Genomic DNA, 17,894 nt, shown 5'->3' with positions numbered 1-17,894 from the left:
TGCTATTTTAATTTTCTTCCTTTATTAATTTTCTTAATATAAGATTTTTAAAGTTCATAATGATTCTCTAATAAGAATAAGATTAAGATTAACTCTATCAAAACGTTTCTAAACTCTATCAAAAGATTTTTTATATACAAATAATATTATACACCAATAGTGCCATACTTAAAAAACTTAAAAGATTTTTGATAAATGTTACAAACATTAATTTTTTTCTTTAGAGTGGTAATAAATGTGTTTTTTTAAATCACAAATGCGATTAAACGACTTTTGGCAAATGTTACAAATATAATCTTCCTCTTTTGTATGAATATTAAGATGTCTCTTTAAATGACTTATTATTGAACGACTTTTAACAAAAGTTACAAATATATTTTTTCTCCTTAGTATGAATTCTTAAATGTGATTTTAAAGCAGAATTTTGATTAAAAGACTTCTGACAAAAATTACAAACATATTTTTTCTCTTTTGTGTGAATATTTAAATGTACTTTTAAAGCATTACTTTCACCGAAAGACTTCTGACAAAAGTTACAAACATATTTTTTCTCTTTTGTATGAATATTTACATGTCTCCTTAAATTGCTTCCGCAATTAAATGACTTTTGACAAAATTTACATACATAATTTTGTATGTAAATTATATTATCTGTATGTAAATTATATATGTAAATTATTATCCTTCTTATGAGTAGCAAGATGGATATTTAAACGGTATTCAGAATTTAATGACTTATGACAAAAGTTACAAACATAATATTTCTTATTTTTATGCATTTTAAGATGCCTCGTTAAATTGCATCTGAAATTAAATGACTTTTGACACAATTTACATACATAATTTTTCTTTTTGTTATGCGTAATAAGGTGGGTTTTTAAATCATTCTGCGTAGGTATCTTGTTTTCACTATTTATATCCTTGACTAAATTTTTTATTGTAACATCACTGTGTGCACACTTATATTCACTGGATTTTTCTTTTATAATTTTATCATATACTGAATTATTTACGCATCTCTTACGAGTAATGCGATTCTTGGTACTTCCCTTGTAGGTTCCTTTATCAGTAATAACCTATAAATTAAAAATAACTAATAATTCAAAGGTAATTATGAATAATGTAAAACTATTTGAATTACAATAACATTAAGTATTACATCTTGTAAAAAGCCACTAAACATGTATAAAAAAATTGAATATTTTAAACATATATTCATAATCAAAGTGGTTTTGGATATTAATTAATCATCAATGAGTTAATAACCTAACTTATCTTGCAGTATATTTACACATTTGGCTGAAACTTTATTATCATATGCATGTTTTACAAAAACAAAACTATTGGCAACTTTATAACAAGTAAATGTATTTATTATACATGTTTTATATACACATGTTGATCAGACCTACAAACTCATAAATTTTATATATATAAAATTTTGTATACAGGATGTCTGGGTTGAAAGCATCCAAAATTAATGGCCTACATTTAAGAAACCAGTCACTGTAATCTCTTAAATGTAGGCTCAAACAACAGAATACATCTCAAAGATTTGTTCAGTATACTATCACAGTCAGCAGAATATGCATGTGCAGACAAACTGAATTGAATGCAACATTGTAGTCCATCAAAATGTGGATCCCCACAAAAAATGTTCAGTTTATGCTTCGCTTTTAATCAGTTATGCACGTTCTACAGCTTGTATGAACTGAATTGAATGTCAATTCTCCCACATCGAAATCTATTGTATTCCAAGGATACGACTTTAAGAGACTAGAAGCTGGGTTTCACAAACTGGAAATCATCACAAGGTTTCAGTTAGTTACGAGAGAGTGGATCAAGTAAGCGATATACTGCCAGATAAGTCTATTACGCGATCTAGTTATGGGCTGAAGATTCCTTTTTCTACTGTTCACGACATCGGTCATAAGCGCTCCATTTGCAAGTGTACATTACAACTGCTTCTTCACATTAAACCAAATGATTGCCGCAATATCAGTTTGCTGCAGAGATAATCACCATATTGAAAACAATCTTAATAATATTTTATTTAGTGATGAGGGTTACTTTTCATATATTTGGGATAATTAAAGACAACTGTCAAATTTGTTGTACCGAAAACTCCATACAGTAATCAAGAATGAAAGGAACATACTGAAAGTAAGTGTCGGCTATGATGGGAAAAAATGATGTCACAGAACTGTTTTTTTTTTCATAGAGTCCACTGTGACAGGGCACACACACGTCTAGATGTTTCAAAAGTTTGCTGTTCCTCAGATTCCTGAAGGATTCAGTTTTCAACAAAATTGTGCTCCACACCACTTTTACCGAGAAATTAGCATGTTCCTGGACAACACTTAGCCAGATGTTGGATCAGATGAGAAGGTCCAACTGCAGTGATATCTCTCAGATATCACTTCTCTAGACGTTTTTGCTTTGGGTTTTATTAAAAGTTATACCAAAGAAAAGTTTGAGATTTGAATGATTTAACATAAAAAATTGTTAAAGGTGGTTGGTCTAATAATGCCGCAGATGCTCCCAAACACCTGGCAAGAGTTAGATTATTGTCTAGGCATCTGACCAGCTAAAAAAGGTGCATACACTGAAGTTGACTAACCTACATTAAAACATGCCGAGTTGCTAAGTTTATTAAAAAAAAGAAGAAAGTTATTAAATTATATTAAGATTAGTTATTATTCTTAATATAAGATTTACTTTTAGTCTGGACATCTGCAGATTATTAAGTGTATATATAATAAAACAAAGAAAATATTACTTATAATTATATATTATAAATAATACAATGATAATAAATTTATAACTAAAATAAAATCACCTCATACTGCTTGGTTTTTTTTTAATTCTTGCAAATTAGCACTTTTGTGGTACACAACTTTTCATCAATGTATTTAATGTGTTTTATTAATAAAGTTTTAAATTCTTTTAAAAGGTTAATACATCTGATGAAGCGGTGCACACTGCAAAAATGCTAATAAGTATATTTACACATATAGGGTAAGAAACATAGAACTGAACTGAGAGAGCTTGAACTGCAGTTATTTGAATGTCACCTTTAACACTGCTTCTATTAACATCATTATTGGTTACGTATGTTACTACTCTAATCTACTGCTGTCAGTTGTAAACTATTTTACTTTACTTTACTGCAATAAGTTTTGTCCCTTGAGTAGTGATTTTCTGACAATGCCTTAACCCATTCCTGGGTTACTATTTTGGAAGCTACTCACTGTTCTTGAAACCTTAGCAGTTACATATCAAATATTTACTGAAAAATTTTTGAATAACAGAATCCCAGACAACAGTAGCATACACAATTCAGTTAGAAAAAGGCATACAACAAGGTTGAATGAATAATCCAAGAATTAAGAGAAAAAATAGGCCAAAAAAAGAAGAAAATTGTTTTAAACAATTTTCAACTGTTAAACAACTGATTTCCAATGAGTTAACCATTATATCAGCTTGGTGGGCTAACACACACACACACACACACACACACACACACACACACACACACACACACACACGTTGAAATAAGCTGTATGTAATCAAAAATTTACATAATGAAAAGTTAATACAGTGGAGCACCAATTTTCCAGATATCCAACTAACTACACTTCTTAGTAATTTTAAAAAAAATTAATACATTATTTAAAAAATTTAAATACTACTCAAATAAATTTTTTCTTCAAAAGGACTTTTTTATCAATCTTTATTTTACAGGATTTTTTAACTGTCTCTTTGTAATTCATTTAGCAAAAACAATATGTATATCTAGGCATTTGTTAAACTAATCATAAAAGAAAATTTCTACACATAGCATTTTTTATACCAGTTACTGTTTTTTTTTTCTTACACTGTACATATATTCAAAATTTTATTTTAGTATTACTGAAATACATTTATCTTTCTATATACTTTTTTCCTTAGCGTGTTACCCATTAAATATTAGAATGATATGTACATCATATATAATAGCAGTTTTTTAAATTATCCTTTCCAATTATCCAGCTTTGGTCTTGCAACGGTCCATCTGGGTAATTGGTGTTCCATTGTATCTAATACCCTTACCTCTTCATTTTCAAGTTTTACATTTTCTAATTTAACCAAGTTGGTCTCTTCAATTGCTAAAGGATCTTTTTCAATATCATCCTTAATAATATCCAGCAGTTCCTCTTTTGGTTTTACTAAATCTACTGGCTGCAATAAAAAAAAAAAAATGAATTAAATACGTTTATGATTATTTGTATAATTTATAAAATAAAAATATATGTATCTCTAATACACTCACCATACACATTAACAGTGCAGCCACAGTTAAATTATTATTATGTGACTTTAACAGGGTTCCCACCGAATTTTAAGATTATTTTTTCCTGACACCCATAATCTTATGCTACAGAGCTGTAGAGCAAAAATGGTTTATCATATAAATACAATGTTTTTATCTCCTTTTCAATGTAATCCCTATCAGTTTTACTGCACTTGTCCAATTTTTTACGAGTCTTAAAGCCATTTTTTATCTCAAAGCCACTTTTATAGTTTTCTTTCTTTACCTCGTCGTTGTCATTGAATTTGATGCCAAGCAAAGCTTCTTTCATCAGATCAAAAACATAAAAATCTGAAGAGGCAAGGTCAGGAAGTAGGAACTCCCAACCCAATTTGCCAATAATTTCCAGCGTCAGTTGGGCCATATGAGGGGTTGAGTGTTGTCTTGAAGAAGAAGCATGCCTTCTTTCCTCTGCCATCACAGACATTTCCTCTACAACCTGGGCTTGACTTTGTTCTCAATCATGGTCGATAATATAGGCAGTTGATAGTGTATTGCTCCTCCAAATAATCACAGAAAATCGGACCATGGGCACTCCAAAAGATAGTTAACATGACCTTACGAGCCGATGTGTTTGTGTTTTGAATTTCTTATGGACAGGTAATTCAGGAAGTTTCCACTGCAATCTTTGACGCTTGGACTCTGGCTCAAAATGATGTATCAAAGTTTCATTACAGGTTAAAATCCTGTTCAAAAATGCATCACCTTCGTTATTTGGGCTATTAGGCTATTTTTTGTGATAAACTGTTTCAGTAAATTATCGCAAAGTACAAAAGAAAACAATAATTAACAAGATTTTTTGCATAAAATGAAAATCATGGTAACTATAAATAACACATATTATAATATCACATATTATATATCGCAAAGTACGAAAGAAAACAATAATTAACAAGGTTTTTTGCATAAAATGAAAATCATGGTAACTATAAATAACATAGATAAAAAATAAAAATTAATTAATCCAATTTTTAAAAATAATTGGCTCACACCTAAGATTGTATAAAAATTTTTCACAAAAACCAGCCTACAATATTTTGCAAAGTAAACAAAAAAAAAATATTAAAAAAAATATTTTATGCAGGTTTACATTTAAATCATTTGTGTAAGTAAATAGATAGCTAGGCTGGGTAAAATCTGATACTTATTATTCAGCAATAAAAGTTTATAAAAGTTTCGAATAAAAGATCGGTCAAAATTAACTACAAACGTAACGTATTGTCACTTATAGTTTTATATTATTTAGATAACATAATTAGTATGAATTAAAACAGTAAATAAGTAATGGGGTTCAAAAACTCACATTCATATTAAAAACAATTAAGAAAATTATATGTCATTACTTACTTGTAGTAAAGGACCACGGCGGAAAATAGTATTTCATTATTCATTTTATTTACTTTATATTATTTGTTTTGGTATTTTGCAAAATCAGTCAGTAGATCTATTAAATTATTTATCTTAGTAAGCATTATTTAGACTAACAAATTAATCTGCATCGTTAAATTCAATATTATTAGCCGTTAACACTGCCACCAAAAAGGACGCTAACTATAAACAAGAACATCACACGATGTATTTAACGCGTTTTCTCGCTGCTTGTGGGAGATGTAGAAAATAATCTTAAACGGCTGCCATATTTAACGCGTTTTTTAAAAATCTACGCGGGAAGCAAGTCAAATGAAAGTGTTATAAATGTATTAAAAAACAATATTATTCTGGAACTTATCAAAACCTAATAAAGAGTTAAGATTATTATACCTAATTAGAAAAATATGCAAACAAAATCCAGTTACAAATTTCATATAATAGATTCCAATAATAAAAGTAAAATCCAAACCATGAAAATTTCAGAATTACAATCAAAAGGGTAGAAAAGTTTAAATATTTAGGTAAAATAATTACCCTGAATTTTTTAGAAAGAAAAAGAAATAAAAGCCAGAACACAAAAATGAAAGTGGCTTTCATCTTACAGAAACATAGAATAAAAGATTCTTATTAAAAAGCACATAATTAAGACACTATAAAACCATAGTTTTACCAGACGTGTTGGGTGTTATATAGTATGGAAGGCATACACAGAGCTGCTTAGTTAAATCTAGTAATTGTCAAAAAAAATTATTTTAAAAAACTCTACGGCCAAAACTCAAAGATAATATTTATAAATTAAGCAAATCTTAAGAAATTTACCAGCATACAATTAGAAAAAGAACTCAAATTTTATGGTCACTTAAATCGAATGTCAGAAACTAAATTAATAAAATAAATATTTAACCTTTTTTGAGAAAAGATAAACCAAATAAGCTAGTTAAAAAAAAATTGAACATCTCAAATTATTAAATGTTTCCAAAAAAATAATTTTTGATGAAATCTTTCAGAAAACTAGTGGATGAATCTACATTTCCACAAAAACAGAAAAGAAAACACAGTGAATGGATCAAAGAAAGGAGAGAAAAGTTTAGGGAAAAAATGAAACAATTTGGAAAAGAAAGAACCGAGGAACTATGCATGGGTGATCCTTTGAAGGTCTGATCGCAAACAAAAAAATTAAATAACAAGATATGTTTAAACATTTGAAATGTAGTCTAGCTTATCAGAAACAAAACAGAATCAATCTGTTATGACACTCTTGGCTATTGATCCTACACATTTAGTCCACATCTTTTTTGCACTGACAACAGGATTCACACGTTTATACATTGAACCACCCAATTGAATGACTGTAATTACCAAATTTATCAGGAACATCAAAATAAAAGATCTTATGCAGATTCAATTTATAATTTCATCCCTATTAAGATGTCAAATTAAAATAACTTGATCAAAAACTCAAGAATTATTAAGACTTATATTTTTTTTAAACTATAACTATTTTCTATAATTTAACTTAAACCAAAACTTTTTTTTAAACTATAACAGAAGTGGCTTTTCTTCAGAACAAAAAATATAGAACATTTAATAACTAATTCAGAGTTGGGTCTTACTGTGACAACGTCTTATCTGTACAAGCGTTTTCATGAAAAGAATTTCATTTAAAAACATTTCATAACAATGAAAAAACATTGAAAAGTTTTGTTTTTTTTTTAAATAATGATTGCACATAGTCATTTTTAATATAGTTTAAAACAGTTATTTTGAAGACACTTAATGGTTCACATTAACTGAAGCCCATTAAGTAACAGAACCACCTATGAACTCACCCATTTACTTCTGCTGGATTATTTAATTCTATGATAGTTTATGATAAAAACATCATGAAGTATTATTTATAAATATTATATTCAATCAAAAAGTGAAATTACCACAATAAAAAACAGTATTTTTGCCTTAAGTCTTATACTGTTCGAAAGGCCTATAGAATTTCTTAGGAAAAAATAATAAAAGTTGTAAATATACAAATATGTAAATAGAGCAAATAACTAACACTTTTAGGCAGTAAAATAAGATAAGAAATCCAGAAAGAAAAACACCAGAAAGTTTAGAAATTGAATTACAATGTTACAAATTAAAGTTGATGATTTTGTACCCTAAAAAAATGAGTTTAAAATATCCGTTCTCAAAGTGGGTGATAATGCTCCCTTGTAAGCACTGGAGGCAATCTGGGGGGCTCACAGAAAATTGGGGGTGTTCAGGCAGTCTAAAAAGGCTAACTGATTAAAAAAAAAAAAAGGCAAAAATTATGTTTTTCTGATATTTCAAACTAAATACCTACTACACTAGTAGAAAAATTGTTAATACGCTATCACTATTGCTACATAATTATACACAATTAACATTTTTCTGAAAGCAATTTTAATAAAAATACTTCTAAATATGATTAAATATGTGTTTTCATTGCTCATTTAAAATGTTAAGTTTCAACTTAGAAATAGGCTATGCCACATTTAAAAACTAATTGCAATTTGTTTTTAAGAGCGTATCTTAAAAACACCAATTGCAATTATTATTTTTAACAGATGGTAAGTTTAAAAATATTGGGGGCACTAGAAAAGTTTTGATTTTCAATATGGGCCAGTGGGTGAAAATTTTGAGAATCAATGGTTTAAAAGAACATTACTACAAGATTACTATAACATATAAAAGAAGCATCATGAATATTTTCACTGTACAACTAGGCTAGCCAGGGGTTTGTAACCTTCATCATTTGGCCACTAGCATTTTACTTTATAATCTTCAATTTCCAGTTTCTTACTCTGCACAATGTTGTGGAATAATCCAACGGTAAGGTAGGGTATCATCTTACCCAAACCTCCCTCCCACTGCTGAGTTGGTTATAATTTAGTAACAAAAAGAATGATCTACTATAAAAGATATGAGAAGATATAATGTTAAGAATTAATTAACATGTAATACTAATTAAACACACTGAGATCAAAAGATAAGTAGAATTTTGGAGAAGTTTTTAAACATAACTTGGAACAAATAAAAATACATTTTGAATTGTTTTGTAAAAGAGGAAAATTAAAATTTGTTTTAAATCAATTTAACAAAATTACTTCCCTTGCAGAAAAACTGATTCATTAACTTCTTCCATTTTCCTTAAAAATCTGAATTCTAGTTTTAATTCTCTAAATACATTTGTTTTAAATTTACTCGAGTCCATATTAGGTTTAAAGTTTGACTACCAGTATCATATTAATGAAAGAAACTCTTCCTTCCAAAATGCCTTATGCGGCTAATTATTATTTCATTCCTATTTACCCCAGGAAGGTGCCAATAATTAGCTACACATGACTTGGGAGAAAAATTACATTAATCTGAAACTCAATTATTAATAATTTTAGTTTTATGTCACGCTGTTTAATGAATAAATCCACTATGCATTTCACAATAGCATTATTACAAATTTGAGTTTATAAACAAACGTTTTTGAGGCTTACATTATCATTAGTGTGAGGAAGTAAATGTTTAAGTAAACCGTTTGAATAGATAGCTCTAGGACGGGTAAATCATTACTTTTATTCAACAGCAATGTACCAGTATGCCTTAACACTGAAAATAATTAACATGGAAATTAGAACTAACAAGCATGAATAACAAAACGTAACTTTGTTTACGAGCTCAAAAAATATTATAACAGTAGAAAGGTTTCAGATTATACACAAAAGTTAGGTCTAAATTCTAAACCGTAACAGTTACTCCTAGTTTTAACACAATTAGTATAAAGTACAACTGTAAATAATTAATGCAAAACGAATTCAGAAACTCACATTCATATTATGTACAACTAAGAAAATTAACCATATGATCATTACTTACTTTTAGTAAAGGACCACGGCGCAAAATAGTATTTCATTATTCGCAAAAACCGATCGGTAGAACTATCAAATTATTTCTCTTAGTACGCATTCATGTTAGAATTGGAATAACAAATTAATCTATATCATTAAACTGAGTAAACGGCCGTTAACGGTACGGTTGGAAAGGACCCTAATAATACACAACCACGCCATGTGACGTACTTAACAGGTTCTCGCGTCGTTTACGAGATGTAGAAAACAAATTTAATCTTCCGACATTTTTGATGCGTTTTTTAAAATCTACGCGGGAAACAAGTCAAGTGAAAGTTATAAATTGATTAAAAACAATATTATTCTGGAACTTATCAATACCTAATAAAGAAGATAGATTAACTTAAAATACTATACTTATTATTTATTCACACGAATTCATAATCTTTTTTTATACACATACACTTGTAATTTTTTTTATCCACAATCTCAGTTTAGATTATTATTATCATCCTAGAATATTCTCTGTTCATTTACAACATAAATACAACGGTAAATAATTCATGTAAAACGGATTCAAAAACCCACACTCATATATTATGTACAATTAAGAAAATTAACTATATGTAATTACTTACTTTTTTAGTAGAGGACAATAGCATCATTTCATTATTCGCGGAATCCAATCGGTAGAACTATCAAAATAATTCTCTTAATAAGTATTCAAGTAAGATTATCTGGACTAAAAAATTAATCTACATCGTTAAATTGAATAACAGCCGTTAAAAGTACCACTAGAAAGGACGCGAACAGTACCCAACAACGTCGGGTGATGTATTAACGCGTTCTCACGTCGCTTATGAGGTGTAAAAAACCTTAATCTGCCGACATTTTTGATGGGCATTTAAATCTACGCGGGAAACAGATCAGGTGAAAGTTATAAATGTATTAATAACAATATTGTTCTGGAACTTATCAAAACGTAATAAAGAAGATAGATTAAATTAAGTTACTATACTTACATTATTTATTCACACAAATTCATTATCTTTTCTTTTTTTTTATCCACAATCACAGTTTAGATTACTATTACACTGATAAACATAATTTTTGTTTCCTAATGTTTGATACATGATTTTAATCTGTTTTTTGATGCTGAAAACTAATATTAACTCAGAATCTATCACTCACCATTTTTTTTTTTTAATTTCAATTAAGGGATTCTTTTTCATTTTTCAACAAATAGTTGTAAGCATAAATCAACAATACTAGACAAAGAATTAAATCATATCATAGTCACACATTACACAACATTTATACCTATGGTTTGGTGTGAACCAAAGGATCATGTAACAAACTATTACTTTTGTTTAACAAGTGTGGAATTTCTAAAAAATCTAAACTAATAGATAAATCTAAACCTTGCGATCATTTGGAATAGTACCTGATTGTTTACGTTTACAATAAGTAACAAAATGTTAAATAATTGTTAATCATCGAATTTATCGACATCTTATTCAACTACTTGTCTAATAATTGTACGCTGATTTTGAAATAAAATAAAATTAAAGTGTTTTTATTATTTAAAGTTGCATATTTTGAAATATTTCATGCTTATTTTAAGCATATTTCATGCTTTTTACGTTGCATGTAATCCGGTATAATTTTTCAATAACTGTGCTATTTAAGTGAGCAAATCTTACACAATTAAATTTTATCTGTAAGCCCCAAAACACATTTTTTATGTTTAATCACAAACTACAGCGAAACGAGAGCCAAATAACTTTTTTTTACTCGTTAATATTATTTATATCTTTCTTTCTTTTTCCTGTTTAGCCTCTTGGTAACTACCGTTTAGATAATTCTTCAGAGGATGAATGAAGATGATATGTATGAGTGTAAATGAAGTGTAGTCTTGTACATTCTCAGTTCGACCGTTCCTAAGATGTGTGGTTAATTGAAACCCAACCACCAAAGAACACCGGTATCCACGATCTAGTATTCAAATCCGTGTAAAAATAACCGGCTTTACTAGGACTTGAACGCTGGAACTCTCGACTTCCAAATCAGCTGATTTGGAAAGACGCGTTAACCACTAGACCAACTCTGTGGGTTAATATTATTTATATCTAAAAAAAAAAAAAAAAAACTTTATCGTAACTAATTTCAATAAATTTATACATGACAAAATGAATTATTATTAATCATGACATAAATTAAGTTGACATCAATAACAAATTATACATGCAAAATCAATAATTAAAAATAATATAGCATGTACTGTACTTTACTTTGAGCGAGCCATTCATTCCGTTTTTGCTTTTTTTATCACATCGATAGTTATCATTTAAATTTACTTTTATGTTTTTACTAACCGCAGAGTTACTTACATAGACAAACACAAACATTTTGTTTTTAAAAATGTTTGGTTCTATTATCACAAAAAAAAAGAAAAATAATAGTAAAAATTTAAGTAAAATAAATAGTTAATACTTTTCAAATAAACTGTATAGTATTTTACATATTTACATGTATAAATATTTTTTTTTTCGAAATTCTTTGAAGTATGTCTACTACGACTTTTAGTTATTAACTGTCCCGCTTTTGAAAAAAGTCGTTCACTGGAAGCAGCGGTTGCAGGAATGCAAAGTCTAGTTTGCATTATTTTGAATAATCTTGGATAAATTAACCTCCTTTATTTCCACTAAGAGAGAGGATTTTGTGTTCTTGAGATGAGAAATTTATTTATATATTTATGTAGCTCTAAAATTCCTGCAGTTGGGTTTGAATTAGTTAAAATTGATGTTACATTTTTATCAAAATCTTCCCGTGCAGTTTTAAAATGCATATTTTTATTGCGGTACGAATCGGATAGAAAGAGAGAAATAATGAATGAAATACAATCGGACTTACAGCGAACGAGCCGGGTAAAGCAGCCAGCCGGTAAATAATGACACACAACAATTACAAAACTATTTTTTTTTCTCCCTTTGTCTTTATACATGCCCCACGTTCACTTCATATAGTGAGCATTATTACTCTCAGAGAAAGTAATTCTGACCGTTTATTTTACTATCTGAGGTATTTTAGATGTATTATAACAACAATAAAGTCTGGAGCAGATAGAATTATAACAGCAAATTAATGTGGCCGTTGTAAAACAAGGAGATGTTATCTTGGTGTTTTCAACCGATTTTATCTATTTATTTAAAACATGCCACCAGGCTAGGATATGTTGTTAATGAAACTCTACAACAGAATAATGCCGAAGACAGTTTTGAGGAGTAGCCGAAGATAAAATGTAACCGATTCAGTAAAATAACATCAGAGTGTTAATATTTTATATTCATAGAAATATACATTTTTGTAATTTTTTCTAGCGAATAGATATTGAGGTCAAAAAAACACGTCCATACTCATACTCTCTCTTCCTCTCCCTCTATATATCTCTCTTTCACATAGACAAGCACGATTTGTAGAAGCAGATAATAAAAAAGAAACTATTAGATAATAATTTAAGTAAAAATTTAATTGTAGGCTGTACTTAAGAATTTATATTTATACGAACAACGACCACGCTATGCTCCTAAAAAATTAATATAATTACAATTCCGCTCCGATCACCGCGATACAAAAAAACTTAAATGATACAATTATACTCAGTAATTTTATTAATCCGACTATCAATTATCCGGACTGCCGCATTCATTTATCCGTAAAATATGCGCATATTTTTTATTGTAAAATTTACTTTTATGAATTATTAATAGTATCAAAAAAAACTTCCTTTGTTGGAAAATAGAAAAGTAAATATATTCAAAATAAACATATTCATTAATTAACATCTATCAAAATCTCGATTATCCGTACCTCCATTCTCAAAAGCTTACCAGTAAGTAATTTGAAAATATATAATTAAAGATACTAAATAATCTGCTGAACCGAACGGTAGATAACGAGTTTTGACACTAGCACCGCACCTAATCATTCTTCTCGGACTCCGTTACTGAAGAAGAGACACTAATTACAATTGAATTGTTGCGAGTATCATTAAGGAGGGTAAAATATATTTACGGATTCTAACCAGGTACTTTCGGATTGGGCAATAAATGTTCTACTACTGAGCTATCTTCACCAAACTTTCTCTCTCTCTCTCTCTCTCTCTAGAGGGCTATAGTCCCGAACGAAGTGGTCGGGCGATTATGTTCATTAGTTTATTTGTCAGTACATAGAGATATTACTGTTAATCCTAATGAAGTTTTAGATATTATGGCGAGAAATAAAAATCGACGATTAGCTTTATAATAATTCATAATTTTTATTGGAGTGTAAATGTGCGAGTGTGTAGTATAATGTGATTATGAAAAAAATTATATAATAACATTATGATTCTTATTTGCGTACTAAATTATGTATTAAATCTAAGCATATGTTTCGCGTTTCTCAAGTGCAAGAAAGTATAAAAAACCGTTTCAATATAAAATAATTTTCATTATTATTATTATTATTTTATGATCTCATCAGCACCCTACACAATATGTAATGTTAAATTACATAAACTTTAAAATACGTATAATATAAAAGATTAATAAAATAAAAATGTTGCTGAAAGGTGCCGAATCCCAGACAGCCTTTGTATTTTGAATATGCTAAAATATTAATTTCATAATAAAAAAAATTAAAAATAATTTAACGTTGATATGCTGTCGATTCAAATTTGTTAATAGATGCATTTTGACCCGTCAGTAGAGTATTTGTTTTAGTAAACGCGGAAGACATAACAATTTTTATTCACCCGCTGTCTATCTATATGTAACGTATGTAGCAACGGTTGTTAGGAAACCGAATTCCCTACCTCACCTCGACTACTACAACCTTTCAAGGTTAGACAGCTATGTATCTGCCAACGTCTGTTTGTAAGTCTGGCAACAGCGGTTGCTAGGAAACCGAATCCTCCCTTCCTCGCTTCCACTACATACAAACGTTCAAGGTTACACAGTTAGAACGTAAATGCATCACTTTATTACTGTAATTTATAAAATTATAACTAACCAAAAATATAAAATTAAACCCTTTAACACTACAAACGTTTTCATCACCGATGTATTTATTTTTTTATATTGGTTGTGGCCATTATTTCGATTGAAATTATTGAAAAAAAAATACTTGTAAGTCAAAAATTGAATTCAAGACTTTTTTAATGTATGAAACCTAGCTAAACAACTGCCGGTGGTGGTGTCTAACCATGAGACTCGAACCGATGTAAAAAATATTTATTTGTATAAGAAACCAGTAGAGATTGTGATTATAATGTTTATAGTCGTTGACCATGATTATGTACAATGTAACTGAAAATTGATCCCTTTATGTTACAGAAATTTTTTTTTTTTTTTTTTAAGTAACAAATTTCTGTCCAAAACGAGAATCAACTCAAATCTTCAATTAGCGGTTGCCGTAACATCTCGGCAACCGCTCGTCCGATTTTCACGATTCAAACGGCGTATGTATCGGCAGGTCGAGTGCTAAGTGTTTAACGCATCGCATACACTCTTGATCGACAGGATGTTGAATATCCGGAAATTAAATCGTTTAGTCCTATGTTTTGATTGCACTCACCCACCGTAAAACGTACAGATCCGATCTTTCGATAAATACGCTCAAACCTGTACGCTAGCGCAGCTGTAAATTATAAACTTATGAAGAGTAAAAAACAGAAAATAAAAAATATATAAAAGAAGTTTTTAAAAACCACTCTTATATTAAATGCCATAAAACGTTGAAAGAAAAAAAATTAAAACATCGCTCTTAAATTAAACGCACTAAAAGTAAAAAATAATTTTACGACGGTATCTCAGAATGGATTTGACAACAAGCTTTGGTGGTGATATGTAAGATTACGTGAAAGTCACAGCTTCAAATTAAAAATTAGAAAAAATTGGCAAAAACATATTTAAAAAAATATAGTTTGTGGAACCAGGACTCAAATTTAAGCAAGAGCTTATTTATAACAAAGGTATTCGTTGCGTAATTTCACAGCCTATGGTATCTAATGACGTAATGCTCTAGCATTTCACTTAATTACTTTTTATCTTCCTCATTCATAGATTTGTAGGGTATGAAAAATACCAAATCTTGTTGGGATTAAACCCAGAACTTTCCATTGACTCTACCACTCTTTCCGTCCTATATGTTTCCTCAGCTTCATTTAGGAATTATTATTCTGTTTTATATTTGCGCTAGGTATAGGCCGACATTTCTTCATTATATTTTATTCAACTACTAACTCGTAACAAAAATAAAACTAATTAGCCAACCCGTTAATTTAAATTGTAATCGATCCCTTGACTGTTCCGTTCACAAAAACCTTTTTTTCTGCATTTACAACCTCAGGCTGCTCTTCATAAAAATATAGGTTATAGGAAAGTAATTTGGAAGTCGTAAAATTATTATAGGCATTTTACTAAAAATGAATTGAACTTGCAAAATTATTTTATGGAGCCTGATGCATGTGATTTTTTTGGCATCTTATAAAATTATTACTTTTACGTACTTTTCATTTTAAAATAATGTGTATATGTATTTAATAAGCGTACAAAGGAAGTAAAATAAAATTTTATCTACTTTTGATTTAAAAAAAAAAAAAAAATTAATTTTGTAGGCTAACACGGAAGTCATAAGGGCCGACGTCAATTTTTTTTAAAATGAGACATCCAAATTAATTGCAATGCCAGTGTTAAGTCTGATGAGTTCATTAAGCCCTTAGTGTGGTATCTAACAAAGTATACGATATTTTATTTCCATATGTTCAGTTCATACTGGTTTGTTAGCAAGATTATTTAACGGTGCCACATTGCATTACAGTTTAGAATAGTACATTAATTTACATTTTTTTATCGGGTTATAAATAGTTTTTCTGTAACTATCTTAAGTTTCATATGAATGAGATGGAAACACCTTCGTTTCCCGATCAACATGGCTGAACAATTAAGGGTGGTTCCAGAATGTAATCTACAATGAATATAAATTTCTTCAAAAGCTATTTGACTTTGAATTTCGTAGCACGATTTACTTTGATGAAGTACATGAAGTCTCTGCTAAAACATGCGGCATTAGTTGGAGGTCGGCACAAAGGATATGTAGAACAGCTAAGGAGTGTGATAGTAATGACAGTTGTGTTCAATTTGAAATACCAAGGAAAAATAGGACATGGCAGGAAATCTATTGCTGGACGATTTCAATTATCATGTATTGCACACAAACATATATCAGTACTACCCGTACAGTTCAGAATGATCCCTACTATTAAGAAGTTCAAAGAAGAAATACGAAAAAAACTGGATGTAAATCCATCATCTATGACTGTTCATCATATTGTAAAAAAAATTGGTTTTTGTTATAAAAAATTGAAGATGGTTGACGTTTCTTGGTGGAAAAACTTGATATTGCATTAAAAAGAATTAAATTTTAAACACATTTCACAAATTAAAAGCGTCACCTGACGATCTATGTATATTTTACACAGATGAGACGTGGATTAATGAAAATCATTCTCATAAATATATATATGGCAAGATTCAAAGCAAAATAAGATATTAAAAATAAATACTCATCAGAAAGGCAGTTGCTTAATAATATGTCATGCAGGTTTGGCTAAAACAGGGTTCATTAAAGAAATATTCACAGTAAATTCTTCGCAGATTATCATTCAGAAATGAATAGGGACAGTTTTAAAAATTGGTTTACAAATCGGCATTTTCAATTACTTACAAGAAGGGAGTGTAATAATAATAGATAACACACAGAACTCCTTTTGTGGTAAATAAAGTTACCACCAACAGCTGGAGAAAAGCTGAAATCCAAACAGTAGCTTCACGAAAAGATGGTTGCTTGCAACCAATCTTATACATTTAAAAAAATTTATAATAAACTGTTGATAGAATATACAAACTGGTGTGTAATATTTATGAAAAAGGGAAATTTCCGTCAGACTTCAAAAAAAGTGTTATAGTCATGATATCAAAGAAAGCAGGGGCAGATAAATGTGAAGAATACAGAACAATTAGTTTAACTAGTCGCGCATCAAAAATCTTAACTAGGATTCTATACAGAAGAATTGAGAGGAGAGTGGAAGAAGTGTTAGGAGAAGAACAATTTGGTTTCAGGAAAAGTATAGGGACAAGGGAAGCAATTTTAGGCCTCAGATTAATAGTAGAAGGAAGATTAAAGAAAAACATACCAACATACTTGGCGTTTATAGACCTAGAAAAGGCATTCGATAACGTAGACTGGAATAAAATGTTCAGCATTTAAAA

General features: G+C 29.2%; 1 protein-coding gene across 3 annotated transcripts in view; it reads right to left on the bottom strand.

Annotated features, from left to right (window-relative positions):
* Positions 1-595: 595 nt before the first annotated feature.
* The window catches only part of LOC142332962 (uncharacterized), a 386,939-nt gene continuing 369,640 nt past the window's right edge, over positions 596-17,894 (bottom strand). For 2 of the 3 annotated variants that reach the window (XM_075379684.1, XM_075379683.1), the window contains exon 3: positions 596-1,076. In XM_075379684.1, the coding sequence (XP_075235799.1) occupies positions 663-1,076 (414 nt within the window). In that variant the 3' untranslated portion in view covers positions 596-662. Of the gene's footprint in view, positions 1,077-4,092; positions 4,222-17,894 lie in introns of all 3 variants that reach the window. The other variant, XR_012758457.1, reaches the window with a different exon arrangement.

The sequence above is a fragment of the Lycorma delicatula genome, chromosome 12 (assembly GCF_047948215.1).
Source record: "Lycorma delicatula isolate Av1 chromosome 12, ASM4794821v1, whole genome shotgun sequence".
Taxonomy (NCBI): Eukaryota; Metazoa; Arthropoda; class Insecta; order Hemiptera; family Fulgoridae; genus Lycorma; species Lycorma delicatula.
The sequence above is the reverse complement of the archived record's forward strand: the minus strand, read 5'-3'. Positions and strand labels throughout refer to the sequence as shown.